Source organism: Zonotrichia leucophrys, chromosome 14, assembly GCF_028769735.1.
Source record: "Zonotrichia leucophrys gambelii isolate GWCS_2022_RI chromosome 14, RI_Zleu_2.0, whole genome shotgun sequence".
NCBI lineage: Eukaryota > Metazoa > Chordata > Aves > Passeriformes > Passerellidae > Zonotrichia > Zonotrichia leucophrys.
The window spans coordinates 12,288,854-12,306,241 of record NC_088184.1 but is presented as its reverse complement, the minus strand read 5'-3'; the positions used below and the strand labels follow the sequence as shown (position 1 = coordinate 12,306,241).

The 17,388-nt window shown below is 43.2% G+C and overlaps 1 protein-coding gene across 4 annotated transcripts in view; it reads left to right on the top strand.

Moving 5' to 3' along the window:
- Positions 1 to 17,055, top strand: part of CARD11 (caspase recruitment domain family member 11) — a 46,732-nt gene extending 29,677 nt beyond the window's left edge. For all 4 annotated transcript variants that reach the window (XM_064726286.1, XM_064726287.1, XM_064726289.1 and 1 more), the window contains 15 exons: positions 426 to 480; positions 1,699 to 1,808; positions 2,967 to 3,070; positions 5,995 to 6,047; positions 6,596 to 6,728; positions 7,189 to 7,390; positions 7,805 to 7,931; positions 9,001 to 9,241; positions 9,648 to 9,744; positions 10,784 to 10,879; positions 11,814 to 11,946; positions 12,473 to 12,652; positions 13,807 to 13,931; positions 14,765 to 14,880; positions 15,440 to 17,055. In XM_064726286.1, the coding sequence (XP_064582356.1) occupies positions 426 to 480; positions 1,699 to 1,808; positions 2,967 to 3,070; positions 5,995 to 6,047; positions 6,596 to 6,728; positions 7,189 to 7,390; positions 7,805 to 7,931; positions 9,001 to 9,241; positions 9,648 to 9,744; positions 10,784 to 10,879; positions 11,814 to 11,946; positions 12,473 to 12,652; positions 13,807 to 13,931; positions 14,765 to 14,880; positions 15,440 to 15,644 (1,977 nt within the window). In that variant the 3' untranslated portion in view covers positions 15,645 to 17,055. The remainder of the gene's footprint in view (positions 1 to 425; positions 481 to 1,698; positions 1,809 to 2,966; positions 3,071 to 5,994; positions 6,048 to 6,595; positions 6,729 to 7,188; positions 7,391 to 7,804; positions 7,932 to 9,000; positions 9,242 to 9,647; positions 9,745 to 10,783; positions 10,880 to 11,813; positions 11,947 to 12,472; positions 12,653 to 13,806; positions 13,932 to 14,764; positions 14,881 to 15,439) is intronic.
- Positions 17,056 to 17,388: the final 333 nt, after the last annotated feature.

Below are 17,388 nucleotides of genomic sequence, written 5' to 3'. Positions count from 1 at the left end.
CTTTCATCTGCACTTGAATTCTCCCTGCCCTTCATAACCTTTCTGAGCTCTGACTGTCGTTATTACTTGTGGCAATAGAGCTGTATTTTTCACATTGCACACTCCAAAAGGATGCCTGTTGTATTAACAGTTGCCTGAAACCAGTCCCAAGGCACCCACTTCACCTTTTGTCTCTTTTTTTCTTCAGCAGAATCTGGAAATTGCAATGCATTTGGGCCAGGCATTCAAAAGTAGCCAGGTTGCTCACACTCCATCACTGTTGTTGTATTTAGAAATCTAAATATCTTCTAAACTTTGAGTCCTGTTATTTAAAGGAGGGCAAGTATATTACAATATAACACTGAAAAAAGGTGCTGAAAATATCTGGTTTACAGTGCGTGGTAAATATTCTGCATTTGTGCTGATTTTTGTCCTCTTTCTTTTAGATAAGTCCAAGAGCTAAATCTCCTGTCAGCATGAACAAAACATCAGAGTTTCAAGGTCAGAAAGAACACCCATATCCTTATTCCTTTTCCATTGCTTTGTCTCTTTCACTTAATCTCTTTAAGTTGTTTAAACAAATATGCCAACCAGGGAAATTCTTAACTAAGCCCAAGTCAGTAAAAAAAAACCAAAACAGTTTCTCTCACAGTTACAAATGTAATGATTAAAAGTGGTCAAGAGTTCTACTTCATTGTCCTCTCCAAAGTACCTGTCCAAAGGTACCTCCCCAGGCACACGATGTGCTTCCCATAGCTTATCTAAATTTTCTGTTTATTCAGTTTTCCATTTAGTTTACAAAAGTTGTAAAGTCATTTGTGAAACATCTGTACTAAAAATCATTATACCATTCTCATTTTGCTGTTGGAAAAATCATTCAAGCTGAAAAGGCCCTAATCTAGTGATTGTCTAATGAGTTCCTTTGTCCTTCAGCAAAAAGGAATTAATTTTACTTCTAGAACATTGCAAAGGCTGGCAGAGAGGGATTGACCCATGCCCCAGCCAGCTGCCAAGTTACCAAATTTGTTGCTGTACACTCATGTTTGAGCTACTCCTAATTCCTCTTGTTTGTGTAACACTACCCCTGAAACACCAAACCCATCAGAGGCAGCACTTCTTTTAGTAGTTGTGTGAGGCCCTGTTGGATAAAATATCCTGGGAACATGGCTCCTGTTCCAAGGAATTCCATGTCAAACAGCAGCTTTGCTGTCAGGCAGTGTGCAGCAGTAGTACCAATCAGAGGTGCTGAGGAAGGGAAGGAGCCCACATCCACTCTGTGTAACCTGGGACTGCTGAGGCATCTCAGGCTTCTTGGTCCTTGTTGTAGATTCTTTGTTGTAACAAAGTGTAATTCAATAAGCCAACCTTGCAAATTGCCAGATTCAGGTGGTGTAATTAAAACATAAATTCATGAAACAATCATTCTTTAATTTGTCAAATAGCATTCACAGATCTATTAAAAACACCCAGGACAGAGCTGAGAGACAAAGTGGGCAGGAGTGTGTGCAGAGGGTGGGAATTTCTGTGCTTTGGTGGGAACTGTTGGGCAATGGGAGCCAGAGCTGCAGGGCAGGGGTGTGTCCAGGGCCCCTGTCCAGTACAAGACCAGCTGAAATGGAAAGGGAGCATAAGTGCAGTGGCACACCTGTGAAAGGCTCTGCATTGGAAGGGCTCTGACATGCTTCTCTCTGTGTGCTTCCCTTGTCCCTGTGAGTGCAGCAGCCAGAGCGCAGGATGAAGATGGGGCCGAGGGCAGCACTGGCCGCACGGACACGAGCTCCTCTGTGTCCATCAGCAACTCCATCAGCAGCTGTGAAGTCACCAAGATTGTAAGGATGCCCCTTGCCTGCTTACAGCCATCTCTCCTAATGTGGTTCAGAGCTTGCACAACTCAGTACTAGCCCTTCCCCAGCATCCCAACTGTGATCCCATTCAAGGCCCTTGTCAGAAGCTCCCTTAATCCTGTTACCAGCATTTTGTTAGAACTATGTTATTAGCCTTTCCCAAAATCACAGAATTGGTTTATGTTTATTTAAAGATATTTCAGAGGTATTTATGACCTCTTGCTGTCTCCTTATGCCATTTAACATTTACTGTTAGAAGAAAGAGATTTGCTTTAAAAGCTGCTTTGTAACTTATCTGAGAAAATTTTAAGGGTTTTTGAGTTCTATAATACTTTTCCTGTCTATAAGTAACAGCGAGTGAGGAAAGGGGTGCAGATCACAGTTGGAAATTTCTGCATACCATAGTCAAACCATTTCTTCCCTGCTTGCTGTATCCCCATAATCTTCCAAGGTAGATATTCCATTATACATATGTGAGCACTGACACAGCAGGACAGGCAGATAGAGAGAGTGCTCTTGCAGAGTGTTAATAACAAAGAACAAAACATCTTTCTAGAACACCGTGAAAAATGCTGCCCCCAGGAAATTAAAATTATACTCAAGAATAGCCAGGAAAGAACATGCTGCCACTCATAATAAGCTTAGCTAGGTTAGGAATATTTTTTGGAATATCTGTTGGATGTTTAGATGACTTATACTGTTTTCCCTCTAGTGCAATTCAGGGTTTCCAGTGCACTGGAAGATTAATTATTTAATATATAGACATCTGTATTTTTCTTCCTCATTCCAACTACATATATATTTATATAAGTACACATACTGCTTTTCATCCCCCTCCTCCTATGTCAGCTGTGCCACACACAGAAGTAAAGTTACAATGGCTCAGTAAATCAGGCAATTGTGTGGTCACAGGAGAAGGTGCAGTGCCAGCACACAAGCTGTGCATTGTGCTAAAAACTGGGATAAATGAGTGCTTTTGGATTCTGCACAGCTAGAATCAACTTCTCTCCTTTTTCTGTGTGTGCTTCTCAGAGCAGGGTACAGCCAGTGCAGAGCACCCTTGCTAACGCTGCTGTGAGTCAGAAGTGAGAGCACCTTTCAGCCAGATAACCTTTCTGACACCTTTTGGTTTCTCATTGACAGCAAACCCTGCGGAACCGCAACGACAGCATCATGTCCACCACCCCCGAGCCGCCCGGCAACGACTCCATCGTGCGGCGCTGCAAGGAGGACACCCCTCACTGCAGGTGGGGACACCTGCCCTGGGCTGCTGCCGCGGGGACAGGGGACAAGGGGCTCTAGAGCTCCTCTAGAGGTTGGAGAGCCTCTACAGAATTCACAGAATTCACAGAATCACTGGGTTGGAAGAGACCTTAAAGATCATCAAACCCAACCCATGCCCTAACATCTCAACTAAACCATGTCACTGAGTGCCGCATGCAATCTTTTCTTAAACACACCCAGGGATGTGTTTAAAACCACCTCCCCAGGCAGGCCATTCCAGAACTTTATCACCCTTTCTGAAAAAACTTTTGACTGATATCCAACCTATATGTCCCTTGGCACAGCTTGAGACTGTGTCCTCTGGTTCTGTCTCTAAGGCATAGGATTAACCTAAGCTTCTCAAGGCTCAGCCCTTCATCCCACATTTTGTCCAAAGCACTCAGGAATGTCTGAAGTTCAGCTGGGATGAATGACACAGTGGCAGCACTGCAGCACTGACTGTAATGGACAGAAACACAAACAGGACTAGAACACCTCAGCACTATTGGAGAGAGTGCTCTCCCTACATTTCTACACTGATCCAGCTTCAGTTTTTGCCCCTCAGCTCCCTGCTGCCCACATGTCCCTGCTCCTTCCCCTTCTCTCAAAGCCCCCCCTTCTCTCTGGAAGCTGCAGAAGTAGAGCAGAGCTGCTTGCAAGTCTGTGAGGAGTGAGGGGAGAAGCGGAGGAGGGAGCTGGTTTTTGTGAGTCTCAGGCTTTGTTTCTCAGCAGAGAAGGGAGGGAAGAGAGGCTTTGCCCTTGGCTTCACCTTCTGCTGCAGCTTCCACTTCTGCCAGGTCAGGGCCCCTGGAGTTCCCCTGGCAGTGAAATCACATCAGCTGGTGAGTGGGAAGTTGGTGGCAGGAAGGAAAGAGACCTCTCCAGCCTCACAGTTCCCTAAAGGGCACTGACCCCTTCTCTAAAAGGGTTTTTGCAATGTGATACTCAGACATGCTGTGCTGGTGTGGTGTCAATAGCATCAGTGTCTGCATCAGAAATACCAGGAGACACAAATACATTCCCTAAAGGAGAAAAGAACAGACCAGACCAATTTAGAAGAAAGCAATATATATGGAAGGTTTAAATCTTTATTAGATCTGGTTTTAATATCTAATCTTTATTAAAACTTTATTCAGATTTTTATGTTTGTCAAAACAATCTGATTTTGGGCAGGCTGCCACTTCTGCCTCTCTCTCTGGACAGCTTTGTAAGACAGCTTTCCACTGAGGACATCCTCAGCTGGTTCTCCCACATAATTTTCTAGGCTGCTGAGGATTTAAGCAGTGTTTATTTTAGTCTCCCTTAGCTTCTCCTTCAATGTCCTCCAAGTCCCTTTTTAAAGTGTGTTGTAACAATTCAAGATGGAGAAAAGGGGGTTTTTATTAATGATTTGAATGTTTTGTGCTTCAGGTGCTTGAGAAGCCTTTGGCATGCCTGAACTTTTCAATATTTGCAGTGTATTACAGAACACAGTGGAGATTACATGGAGATTATTCAGCTTGTGGACTTATTTCACTGTAACTCTGACTGTATTCTGTTCTGTGTGTTAAGGCATTGGAAGACTGAGTGGTACTGAAATGTGAATTTTCCCCTCATATTAGATATTCTTCATGTGGAAAGAACAGGTACCCTGGAACAAGGTCTGAATGGGGACTTGCTTTGTTGAGCTGGTAATCACTAAAGTCAAGTATCTCAAGAGCCTGCCCAAAAGTTCAGTGTAGTTTATAACTTTATAATTAGCATGATAAATTTTTGGAACTTATTTGTGAACATAATCCAGAATAATTGCTGTTTGCAAGCCAAGTTGCAGGTTTCACAGTTCATCTCTTCTTAATTTGTGTGGAAAAAAAAAGGTGAGATCATCATTTAATGTAGGAAAAGGTACATTATTTCCCTGCTTACGCATGGAGTAAAAATAGCTGATCCTCTGCAGCCTGGCTGCAAAAATTCACCCTTCAGCTGAAGCCAAATATGAGAAATATCAGCTCCACAGGAGACCTACAAATCATTTTGAATGGGAAAAACAACAAGCTGTTATTTAAACAGCTTTGCAACCAAAGGACATGCTTTAATGAAGTCCTTCCAGTGAAGCTGTCAGATCACTCACTTGGCTGGGCAGCCCCAAAACCCTTGTAAGAGCAAAATTTTAGTGACCTTAGAGTGGCTTTAAGGCCAGCCAACCCAGTCACCTCTGCAGGAAAGGCAGTGTCACTGCCTGGGAGCTGGGCTGGGACCAGAGCTGTGGCAGCTCCTGTGCAGGAGCCTGGAGCATTTTGCCATTCTGTACTGCAGGTACCTGAGTAGCTATGAGAGCTACCCTGAAACTGCTATAAAATGCTTCAAGCACTTTAAATCAAGCAGATAAATTATTCCTCTTCTGCTGCACCTCAGTAACTTCCCTTGCATTCACCCTGTCCATCAGTGAACTTCTGGCTTTTTGCTCAGTTGTGGAAAACCCCCATGGTGCAGTGCATGCACAGCAGGCATGGTGCAGCCCTTTATCTCTGTGCTGAACCAAGTGTGTGTGAGTCACACACCAGACCAGCCAGCAGCTTCCTGTTGTCCCCAGCAAAATCTTCATTCCCTCACTGCTGTTGGCCGTTCTTCCTTCTGAACTTTCTTGCTGTTTCACATGTTTCCCATGCTGGCTGACGCATGTTGTCTCCTGCCCTTTTCTGTATCTTCCCTGGACCCTCAAGGATATTATTTGCTTATTTTTTTGCAGCTGCACCATTGCCTGATGCAACACTTCCAACATCTTCCTTTTTCACAGAAGAAGTTCCTCCTTCAGAATTTAATGAAATGTACTGAAGCTGGAAATCTGCTGAAAGCTTGAAAGTGTCTTCAAAGTGTCTTGCTGAAAGCTTTCTCTGTCTTCCATTATCTCATGCTTTGTTTTTAATTCCAGCCTGGTTGAAGAGGACAATGACAGTTTTGGATGTGATGCTTTGGAGATGGATGGTAAGCAAGAGGATATCATGTGTAATTGAAATATGAGCTAATATGTGATCAGCTCCCCAGCTAGAGAGATTGTCAGATAACCAGCCCTGCTCTAAGTAAATGGGACACACAGCCTGTGAGTAATTCAAGGAAACAAAAGGTCAGCCAGTGGTGAGAAGGGGAAAGCAGTCATTCCTGAAGATCTAAGAGGGAAAAGCCTTAGTTTTGTTGCCACAAAGGTGGTCAAACACTGGAACAGGGTTGTCCAGAGAGTTTTAGTCAAACTCTTCATCCTTGGAGATATCAGAACACAGCTGGACAAAGTCCTGAGCAATCTTCTTGAGCTGACCCTGCATTGACCTTTGACTAGAAGCCTCCAGAGGTCCCTTCCCACTTTCTGTTCTGTGAGAGTGCCATTCCTTGTGCCATGTCCTGTGGATATGAATCACATCTCTGCGTGAAGAATTTCCTACTTCAACTTTGCCTGGGATCAATTAAAATTAATTTTCCCCTTTTCCATCTTTGTCACTTTATCTAGGACTCATTATCATTCTTGTTACTCTTTCCAGATGACAGTCATGACAGGCATTCACATGGAGCTCCTTCAGTGCACTCTTCCTCTTCTTCTCACCAGTCAGAAGGCCTGGATGCCTATGATCTTGAGCATGTCAACTCCATATTTAGAAAGTTCTCTCTGGAAAGGTATTTGAGATGCCATTTTACTTACCTTAGAGACTGAGAGGAAAGGGTGCTGTGGTAGAAACTCTATTTATTTATTAGTTGCTGAAGTTATAACAGCAGGAGTGATTATGGTGGCAGCAGTATAACGCTATCTTGGAGCCCTTTCATGTTCTGTAAACCCATGAAGGTCAGCCTGAAAATTCAAAAACTTCAAGGCAGACAAAATGTTCTAAAGGTTTCCATTTCTCCTTGTGATCTTGCTATCTTGCTGCAAAACTTGCTGAGTGGAGAGCTGTTATACACTGAATTTTCAGAGATGCTTTTCTCCAGAACTTTTGTGGTAACGAGGGGGTTTGCTTTCAGAGTCCTTAGATCCTAGTGCTTGATAAAGCTAGAAGTTTATTTGCATATCTCTCATTTCTGATGCATTCATTTAACTCAGAGTGAGATAACCAGTTGTCCCTTCCTGTCCTGAACACAGACCCTTCCGTCCCTCTGTCACGTCCGTGGGCCGCATCAGGAGCTCGTGTCACACGGTGCAGCGCGTGACGCTCAACGGGGACAGCCTCAACTCAGAGATCACCCTGCTGGGGGGCAATGACAAAGGCAGCTTCGTCAGCTCGGTCAAGACAGGCTCCCTGGCAGAGAAAGCTGGCCTTCGGGAGGGGCACCAGATCCTCCTGGTGAGCATGGCATTGTCACCAAACCCCTGGCTGTCTGCCCACCCACCTATGCTGTCCCTGGCATCGCATGAGCCCAAGTTTCTCTTTACTTAGTTTTCCCTCCATTGCCAATGTTCCCAAGCCATTTCCCTGTTCAAATGCCTCCAACGGGAGAAAAAATGTCCCCCACAATTTATATTCCTGCACTTCTTACTCCCAGGGAAGCCTGGGATTGTGCAAGTGCTGCAGCTCTGTTGACTGCTAGCCATCCTAATTTGAGAGAAAAATAATTATATAATTAGAACATAATCTGCATTCTGATAACAAAGTGTCTGCATTGTTTAATAAGAAAAAGATCATGGCACTTTAAAAAAATGGTTTAATTGACTCAGAGATTGAACTTGCACTGAAGAGTAATATTTCTTTCATATCTAGTTGGAGGGCTGCATTAAAGGGGAAAATCAAAGTGTTCCTTTGGATACTTGCACAAAGGAAGAAGTTCACTGGACAATTCAGAGGTGCAGTGGTCCAGTGACACTCCAGTATAAATCAAATCATGAAGGTAAGAACAAAAGTATTTCTTATCTCAAGTAGTTCCAGGACTTTTATAGCAACTTGTCTGAAAGAGAGTGACAGGAGCAGCATATCCTTTGTATTGGGATAAATCTGGAGCATGCCACTGGTGTTAATTACAGCTCCTCTGTGGAACTGCTTCAGCTTTTAGCCTGCTGTCTGAGAAAAAACAACAACATGTGCTTGTCAACAGGAGTCTGAAAAATTTACATGGTGGCCAATAGCAACATGACTCATGAAACACACTCGAGCTTATTTTTATGTACAGTTTTCTGCAATACGATGCAGTGAGCTGAGTGATCTTTATCCAGCTGGTCGATTTAGCATTTACCTGATGGAGTTGCCCTGTTTATTACCTTTGTGGCTTTATCTTATCTTTAACAGCTGGAGTTCATGTGCAGCGAATAGAATTTGATTTTAGTGTTCAGGTTCTATAATGATAATTTCAGGTTATGGATCAAAAATTACATTCCAAAATTCATTCTTTACTGGTGTGTATAAGTGGGCATTCATGTTTTTTTGTGCTGGTTAGAGAATTTCAGCTGCATAGATCATGCAGGAAGTGATGCCTTTGATTTTCTTTGATGTTTTCAATTGTAGGAAAGACTATTGCAATTTTTTGAGCATCACTTAACTGCAGATAAAGCATGTTATAGATTCTGGGAGTGCCAATTAGAGCTAATAATAAGGAGAATAGCTTGTCATTAAAATTGGTGGCAGAACTCACGTGGTACTTAGAGGGCAGAGCTGTATCTGTGTCTGTGTCTTTGCTGAGAAGTTCTTTGTTCCACAGGTCATGTGGGGAGTACTGAGAATGGAGTTACCTAAAAGTAGCATTATAATGAGAATATTCCCACAGAGCTGACAGCAGCAGCATGGGCTGTCCCTGAGCCAGTGCCCTCAGTGTCTCTGAGGTGCAGGCCCATGAACTCCTGCAAGCAGCACTCTGGAAGTACGAACCTCTCTCAGAGGAACCTCAGGAGTTTGTGCTGTGGCTTCTCCCAGAGGGAAAGCAGCAGCAGTGGCAGCTCCTGCCTCACCCTTCCCTCCTGCTGCAGGGTACCGCAAGCTGCTGTCGGAGCTGGAGGAGGGGCTCATCACCTCGGGGGACTCGTTCCACATCCGCCTCAACCTGAACATCTCCAGCCAGCTGGACTGCTGCTCCCTGTCCGTGAAATGTGATGAGATTGTCCACATTCTGGACACCATGTACCAGGGCAGGTGTGAGTGGCTGTGTGCCAGGGTGGATCCCTTCACTGACAGGGACCTGGAGATGGGGACCATTCCCAGCTACAGCAGGTGAGAGTGATACTGAGTGACCATGACTGAGAGCAGGGATCTAGAAACAGGGAACTTAATTACTGCTGTAAGGAAAGAGGTGTCTATGTCTTAAATTTTGAGATAAAATCTGATGTAAAACTATAGTATGAGCTCTAAAACTTAAGAACAGAGATTCCAGATGTTACCTGAAAAAATGAGTCCCTCAAAAAGTGTCATATGCAAATATTCCATGGATATTCTTTAGTTCTTAACTGAACTGCAGTCCTTCCTATTGTTTCGTTCCTGCCTTTACTGCATGGTGCAGTCAGTCCTCACTGCTATTTCTATTTCATCTTTTCTGTAGGCACAAACCCGATGTAATCCAGCTTTCTTGTGAGTGGTTTCAAAAATATCTTGATCTGTGTGATTTCATCCTTTCTTTCAGAGCCCAGCAACTCCTTTTGGTGAAGCTGCAGCGGTTGATGCACAGAGGAAGCAAAGATGAGACAGAAAACTCCTACAACACCCTACGGGCCCTGCGGGTAAGTGTCTGCCAACAAAGTCCTTTTAACACCTCATACTCCCCTGCTATTGGTTTTTCATTTTTCATTTTTCATCATCATTTTACAGAAAATCCTGTTTACACTCTCTGTAGGTTTTGATTGTATCAGGCAATGGGCACCTTCTGTTTGCTTTAAATAATATTGTCCCTGGGAATGAACCCAGCTCTGGCTCACTATTCACCCTTCAGCTAGGAGGGACTACACTCAAAAAGTGCAAACTGTGTTCTGTGTGTTACTCACCCTTCTCATGCTTCACTACCTGTAAACATTGAATGCATCTGCATGTACACATGAGGAATAAGCTGTGTCCTTGCAGTTAATAAACAGAATTCTTTCTCTCCTGTGGTGAATAAGCCTCTAAACCATAGAGTCTGTTGTCCCACTTTAGAAAGACCTGTCTCTTCCATCCTGGATGCTGTGGAGAGAATTGGGATAATCAGGCCTTCACACACAGCAGCCCTTCAAATTTTCCCCTTTCCATCACTAAAAGCATTTTTAGACCCCAAAATTCCATTTTTACATAATTAAAACTGCCTTCCTGGTGTGTTAGTTACCATAAGTTATTTTTAGAGTCTGGGAGACATTCATGCTTCTAAGTTTTACAGACATAGGTAGACAGTGCTTGTGCTTGATTTCAGTCAAGGTTGAGTGTCACACATTCCTTCTGTGCTCACGGCCTCACTGATCATAGGGACAGAGATCACTGGCAGGGGTGCTTGTGAAAGCCAAAGCTGTGCATGCTCTTTCTTAGTGCAGAAATTATCTCTTTCTTAGGTGTGGAGAGCAGTCTATGAACAAAGGAATGTGAAGAGCAGTGAAAAGGCAATGTTTGTCAGCACAGGCCGTGCTATGCCCACTGTTTGTTTAGAACATTGTATTTGGGATAGGTAGAAATCACTATCCCTTTTATTGGAAATAGAAAATATCTGGTTTGGCTTCTTTTGTTTGTCAAATTTTATGATTAAAAAATACAAAAAAGAGCAGGGGTGAGAAGATCTCCTGAATTATTTTTTACCAGAATACATTGCAGCCAGAGGAGCCTGCCCTGCAGAGTGACCCCAAAACCAGCCCTCGCCTATCCAGAGCAAGCTTTCTTTTGGGCCAGATTTTACAGGTAATAAAGTTCAAATCCTCAGTGCAATCTCTGAAATAGTGGATCTGAACTGTAGATATTCTCAGGCTATCCTAATTCGCCCAGAAGTCCCAGCTCAGGTCTAGAGGTTGTATTGGAATTTATTCCTATCAAAAGAGATTTAATGCATGAGAAAGGATGGGTTGTGTTTTCTGTTGTGATGTGGGGTGTTTGTTTTCAAGAGCATGGCTTCCATTATGGATGTACCTCGAGGAATCCCACACATCTGCTATCAGAGGCTGAAATGTGCTTTGTTTGTACCATAAGGACAAATCCAATGGGCTAGATCAAATCTCCAAGTGTCTGAGATAGGACTCCATCAGAAAATAGTCCTTTAATTGTGGGCCAGTGACTCTGAGAATGACAGAGAGTGTATGGGTGAAAGATAAAGCTTTGAGAAGGAAGGTGATAGGGAAAGGTTAGCAAATACACAGGAGGAGTTTATGTTTGGATAGAGGAATAGGTGGGTGGATGAGGAAGGAAAGCATGAAGCCTATTTCTCATGTAAAATGACTGTAAAAAGATGCCATTTGGGAGTTTTTAAGTCTCTCTGGTAGAGCAAAGAAGAGGCAGTTTGGGTATAGCCTGTGATACATTTGTGCATATACTCTGTGTATGATATACACATCAGTGCTTGTACTGATGATAGCAGGGAGCTCTGTGAAGGGAAAACATGCCTCTTAAGAGCAGAGAACAAAACAACAAATCCCAGAGGGGATTAACACAGGCTCTGAAATAGATCTATGATATTTAAAGAGTCTTAGAATTCAGTCCACAGATCCATGGAGTCCTGTCTTTGACAGACACAAGTGATTCAGATCTTGTAGGTAATGAGCGTTGGCTGATGAATACATGGGAGGGTAAATAATGCAAAAAATGAGGTTCAAATCTCTCTGTTTTTTGTTCACCTTTTTAGTTTGTCAGTAGGTCTGAGAACAAATACAAACGAATGAACAGCAACGAGCGGGTCCGCATTGTCACAGGCTGGCCCTCAGGTCTGGCACTGAGCTCATCCGAAGGGAAGAAGCAGCTGCCTGATAAACTGGAAGGTAAAAATCTAAAATAGCCTTTACACACATAGCACTGACACAAAGGCCTACATACACATCTACAGAACAGCATGGCTGTGAAATGTATCACAGGTCTTGCATTTGTGGTCCCTCTGCAAAAGTTCAACAGCAACTGCGACCAAAACTGATTTTGCTAAAAGAGCTTGGGGCAGCTTTAGGCCACTGAAATGTCCTGTTTGGCTGGCACTTCTTCCTAGGTGCTTTCTTGCCTTTTGCTCCAAAACATTTAACTTGGAGTAAGTCAAGCTAACAAGCAGAGATTCTCCAAGCAAATGTTGTGTTGAAGAGGTTAAGAAATAATCCCTTGAAAGCAAAAGGCAGTTGAATTATTTAGTATTAGATTGACCATCATAGTGCTGTGAGTTCAGTAAAGACAACCCCAGTAAAAGGGAAGGAGGACCAGTATGACTAACCATGCCATTTCTGGTTCATGTGTGTCTCCTTTTTTTTAATCCAATATTGATGGAGAGGAGCCCAGAGGATAAATGTCTTGTTCCTTGCTCAGATTTGGATTCAGAGAGTGAACTGGACAAGAAGCTCAGTCTGATCCCTTACAGCCTGGTGAGACCCATCCACTGCGAGCGCAGGCGCCCCGTGCTCTTCACCCCCACCATGCTGGCCAAGCCCTTGGTGCAGAAGCTTCTCAACTCTGGAGGTGCCCTGGAATTCAACATATGCAAGCCAGGTAATGGGATAAGAGAGGGCCATGACTGTCAGCTCTCAGTGTTGGAAATACGGACATATATATGCGTGCACACGTAGGGGAATGCACATGTGAGAGTTGCTTGAGGTACTTTGAGTCACATCAGAGTGATGTGTAGCTGTAAATCCTGCTTTTTGAGACTATCTGGGATATTTGAATGTTTTTGAGACAGCCAGTACACATGGTTATGAGATTCTGTGTCTATAAATATTATCCATGTGTATGCTGTGTGGTTGCTAGGCTGCCCCTCAGAGACTGAAATGCTGTGAGTGCTCTTTCTGTTTGCATACTGTTTGCATACTGCATATCTAGGCAATGTGAAATTTTGATTAATTTGTTTCTAGTATTTGCTATTATGAGGAATATCTTCCCTAGAGCAACTTTAGGTTTCTGTCTCATCCAAGCTGTGAAGATTGTGCATTTGATCTACTGGAAAGACTGATTTTCTTCCATGCTAAGTATTTACTATTAAAGCAGTACGCAGTGCCGTGATGGCTGCAGGGCAGGATTGTATACAACCCAGCATTAAACAGAGCTGACGTTTCATTTTTACACTAATATTGAATACTCACAGCATAGTATGCAGCCTTACAGTCATCCAGACAGAGAAACTGAGAAGTTAAGTATTATAATAAATATCCCCTGTCTTGCAACATAAAACAAAAGCTTTGATGTAGAGCTGCAATTCACAAGGGGGCCAGTATCACACATTGCAACCTAAGCCAAATTTTTTGGAAACTTTAAACACAAATGTTGGAACACTAAATCCTTGTTTTAGGATCCTGTGCTGAAGAGACCACCTTTTTTTAGCACTTCTCAGCATCCTCCATCCCTGAACTGCTACTATATAACATTAGGTGCTGGAATTGTATTTACTGTTTTAATTTAATGCCTTCATAGTGTTGTAGTAATTGCCCAAGGACTCATTGGTGCAGGATATAGCTGAGATGCTCAGCTGTGATCAGATTAGGCTTTAATTGAATTCAATGGAAGAAATGAGGCAGCTGTTAAGACAATTCATTGCTCATCCTCCTTCCCTGAACGTCCTTACATCCCATGTGAAGTACTACTGGATACTTTTCTACACGTTCTGCTGCTGTAAATTATATTCTGTCCCCATCCACATCTCTTCTTAGATATTGTAACAAAGGAAGAGTTCTTAAGGAAGCAAAGGACAGAGACTGTCATCTTCAGCAGAGAAAAGAATCTGAACACGTATGAATGTATTGTACCTGCCAACATCGAGGCTGTTGCTGCCAAGGTGCTCACAGTGCTCTGTGTCCCTTCTCTGGGCTCTCTGGGAACCCCTCTGCAATGTCCTGCATATCAGACTGACCAATTTACAGTTGCACATTCTCTCTCCTGCCCTCTTTCAGTCTCAGATTTTTATTTATTCCCCCAAATGGCTTTTATTTGTGCTCTTACTTTTCCTTTTCTTTCCCATCCTCAGCCATATCCTTTTATGTTCTCCCTCATTCCCTGTGATGACCCACATAGATGCAGCTAAATATCCTTTCATTTTCTGTGCTCCATCCTTTATTCATTTCCTTTTCATATCATAAGTATATATGAATACACGAGAGAGTAAGAGATACAAGGACCTAGACAAAGGAAAGAGAAGCCTGAAACCCAGACACAAGGGTGTACAGAACAAAGATAACAATGCCCAAGACAGAGATCTGGTGTCAAGTAGACTAGATTTGATGCACAGCATGGAAAAAAAGGAGAATTAAAGTGATGGTTTTTTGTCTCAGGAGTAGTTGCAGTAGATGTTCTTTCTGAACAAAAAGCAAGTCTCTGTGTTTGGGTCTATATGTAAAACTGGTGTTTTATCATACTTTTCATCTTTAGAGCATTCCATTTCCATTTTAAACCTTTTTAGAAAGCTGTTAAGCTCAGCTGTTATTTGACTGACTAGTTTTAAGCCAGTAGGAGGAGCTGGACTTTAAATGTATATTTGATTAAAAGGTTTTAAATCAGTACAATGGTAAATAGAGAGGCTTCCAAATCACCCCATAAGGGATAGATATCATTATCTTGAGATTCCACAGCAGTGAATTTTCCTTTGTGACACTGTTATGACTTTGTTTTTAGAACAAGCATTGTCTCCTGGAAGCTGGAATAAGCTGCACGAAGGATTTAATCAAAGCCAAGATATATCCTATTGTTCTCTTTATAAGAGTCTCAGAGAAAAACATCAAGAGGTTCAGGTAACATGTCAAACCTTTTGCATATTTGATGTTCCATCTTATTCAGTGAATAATTCTTGAGTCCAATAATGTTCTCACTGAGAGAAATAAAGACCCTCATCCTCTCCATCTGGTACTTCTATGTGCACTATTTCCTCCCATGACTCCTCCCTGAAATCTTACAACTGGAGAAAGCAGGAATTCCCCAAATCTGGTACTCTTTCACTGTCACTGGTGGCAATGAGCATTGTGGGAGGATGAGACCGAAGAAAATGTGGTTTTCTCCATGCTCAGCACTCCCACAGCATTTCTTAAGGTAATGCAAGCTGGAAGAGGAGAGCTCGTAAACACTTGCACTCTCCCTCCATTCAATCCTCTGAAATTGTTTCCCCATAGCAAATATTTCTCCTTGGGGGCAGCATGGAGGTAAAGGGATGGTAGACCTGCAGTAGCTGCATTCTTCACTGCTTTTATTGCTTGTAAGTAGTTAGGAGAAAATAAATTCTTGATGGGACAGCTGGGACTACAGGATTAACTTAAAATCCAAGACATTTATTTCTGGTCTGCTCATTTGATGCAGGAAACTGCTGCCAAAGCCAGAGACTGAGGATGAGTTTTTACGGATGTGCCGCCTGAAGGAGAAGGAACTGGAGGCACTGCCCTGCCTTTATGCCTCTGTGGAGGCAGAGGCTTGGAGCAGCATTGAGGATCTCATCCGGACAATAAAGGACAGGATCGGGGAGGAGCAGCGGAAAACCATCTGGGTGGATGAGGATCAGCTATGAAAGCCCTCAGGAACACGGAGCTCTTTGGTGAGGAAAGGACACGTCCAGGTGGAGCAGGGCTCCTCAGAATCCTCTGGTTGGGTGCCCAGAGCTCACTCCTGTTTCACCCTTGCTGCTGGGGCACTCCCTGCGGGCAGGATGCATGTCTGGAACGGGACTGGAGTTGTGTTGAAGAGCCAGAGTCTCAGATGCTGGGATCCAGGCTATGGGGCCACCACAATTTCTGATCCACTGGCATTTCTTAAGGGACAGCACCTGCTTAACAAGTGAGGACAAAGATCTTGAGCAGGAGCTTGGGGTAATTTATTATGTTCAAAATATGTGGAATCTGAAAGGGATAAGGCATGGGGATTGGGGTGCAGAATGTGGAATTGAGATGTGCCCCACACCTCCCTGAGATGAGATTCTGAACATACCCAGCTGAGGAAGCTGAAGGCTGGTTGGGAGCAGCAGCAACACAACTGCTGATGGACAGAGCAGCTCTGTAGCCCTGGTTCTCCACAGCCATTTTCAGCCTTTTTAATCAAAAGAGAAGAAAATAACTATTCCTCCTGGCATTAACTAAAATGAAAATTTTCTCTTTCTTTTGAAACCCCAGTTTTATTTAACAGTTTCGCAGGTTTCCTTTGTAGTCCTGGCACTTACAGGAAAACAGACTTCACTGTCCCAGTGGCACATCAGATCTTTCCACATCTGCCAACATTTCATTTAGTTTATCCCTGCCTCTGCATTGTATTCATTTGTACATCCCTCAGTTTTTAACATCTTTTTACTCATGGAAAATACCACGGTGCTTTCTTCAGACAACAGGTTTCTCTGTTTCTTCACTGAAATATTTCTCTACAACATCATTGCCTGCCAACATGCCCGCTCTCAACAGGAGGGACTATTCTTAGAAGAAGAAAAGGAGGATATCATAAGCCAGTAATTGCTGTGAACCACTCAGTCCTTGACCTGTGTGCCATGAGCAGCAGCGAGGAGCCCGGCGGGCACCGCGCTGAGCTGTGGCCAAGTGGGATAATGCTTCCACAAGTGTGTGTAGGGCTGAGCACACCATGTCCCATTTTCAAAAGCACTTAAGTCCTCAAAGAGTTTAAGTCCCACTGCTCATGAGTGTGACTTATACTCCTAAATCTCTTCAGGCTTTGAAATCTTTCCTCTCGGCATTAGACACTGTACTGAGATTGCCAAATTGATCCAATAAAACTGACCCGATAATAATGACTCGCGCAATTGCTGATCTGAAATGCAATAAAAATTGACCTACAGATGAAGAGTGGTCCATCCCATTGTCCTTAGATCCTTCATTCCTTGCCATATCCCTTCCTTTTAAGATGCATTTAATAACAAATTTCCTTTCCTTCTGCATTCATCCTCAGTCCCCCATCTCGGTGCTGTGGGCTGATGTGCAGTAGCAGGCAATAAAAAACAATCGGAATCTAAACAGAACATCTGGCCTGGTTGCCTTCACTAGATTAGCTGCTCCCTTGTCTTTGCAACAAACTTCTGCTGTGGGTGTCTCTCAGGTAGACTGGGTCAGCTCATGTTGGCTTTTGGGACTGCGCTTTTGTTTTATGTTCTTCTCTTTTATGCATATCATTTTTTAACTAATGGACTCTTCGAGAAGTAATTTATGTCACTTTACATCTAATTGCTGCTGCTGTGTTTCTCAAGTTATTAATGTTTGAAAGAATGTTCATAGCTAGCACTTCTCAGAGAATAGCTTTTTACCTGCCCAGTGCCA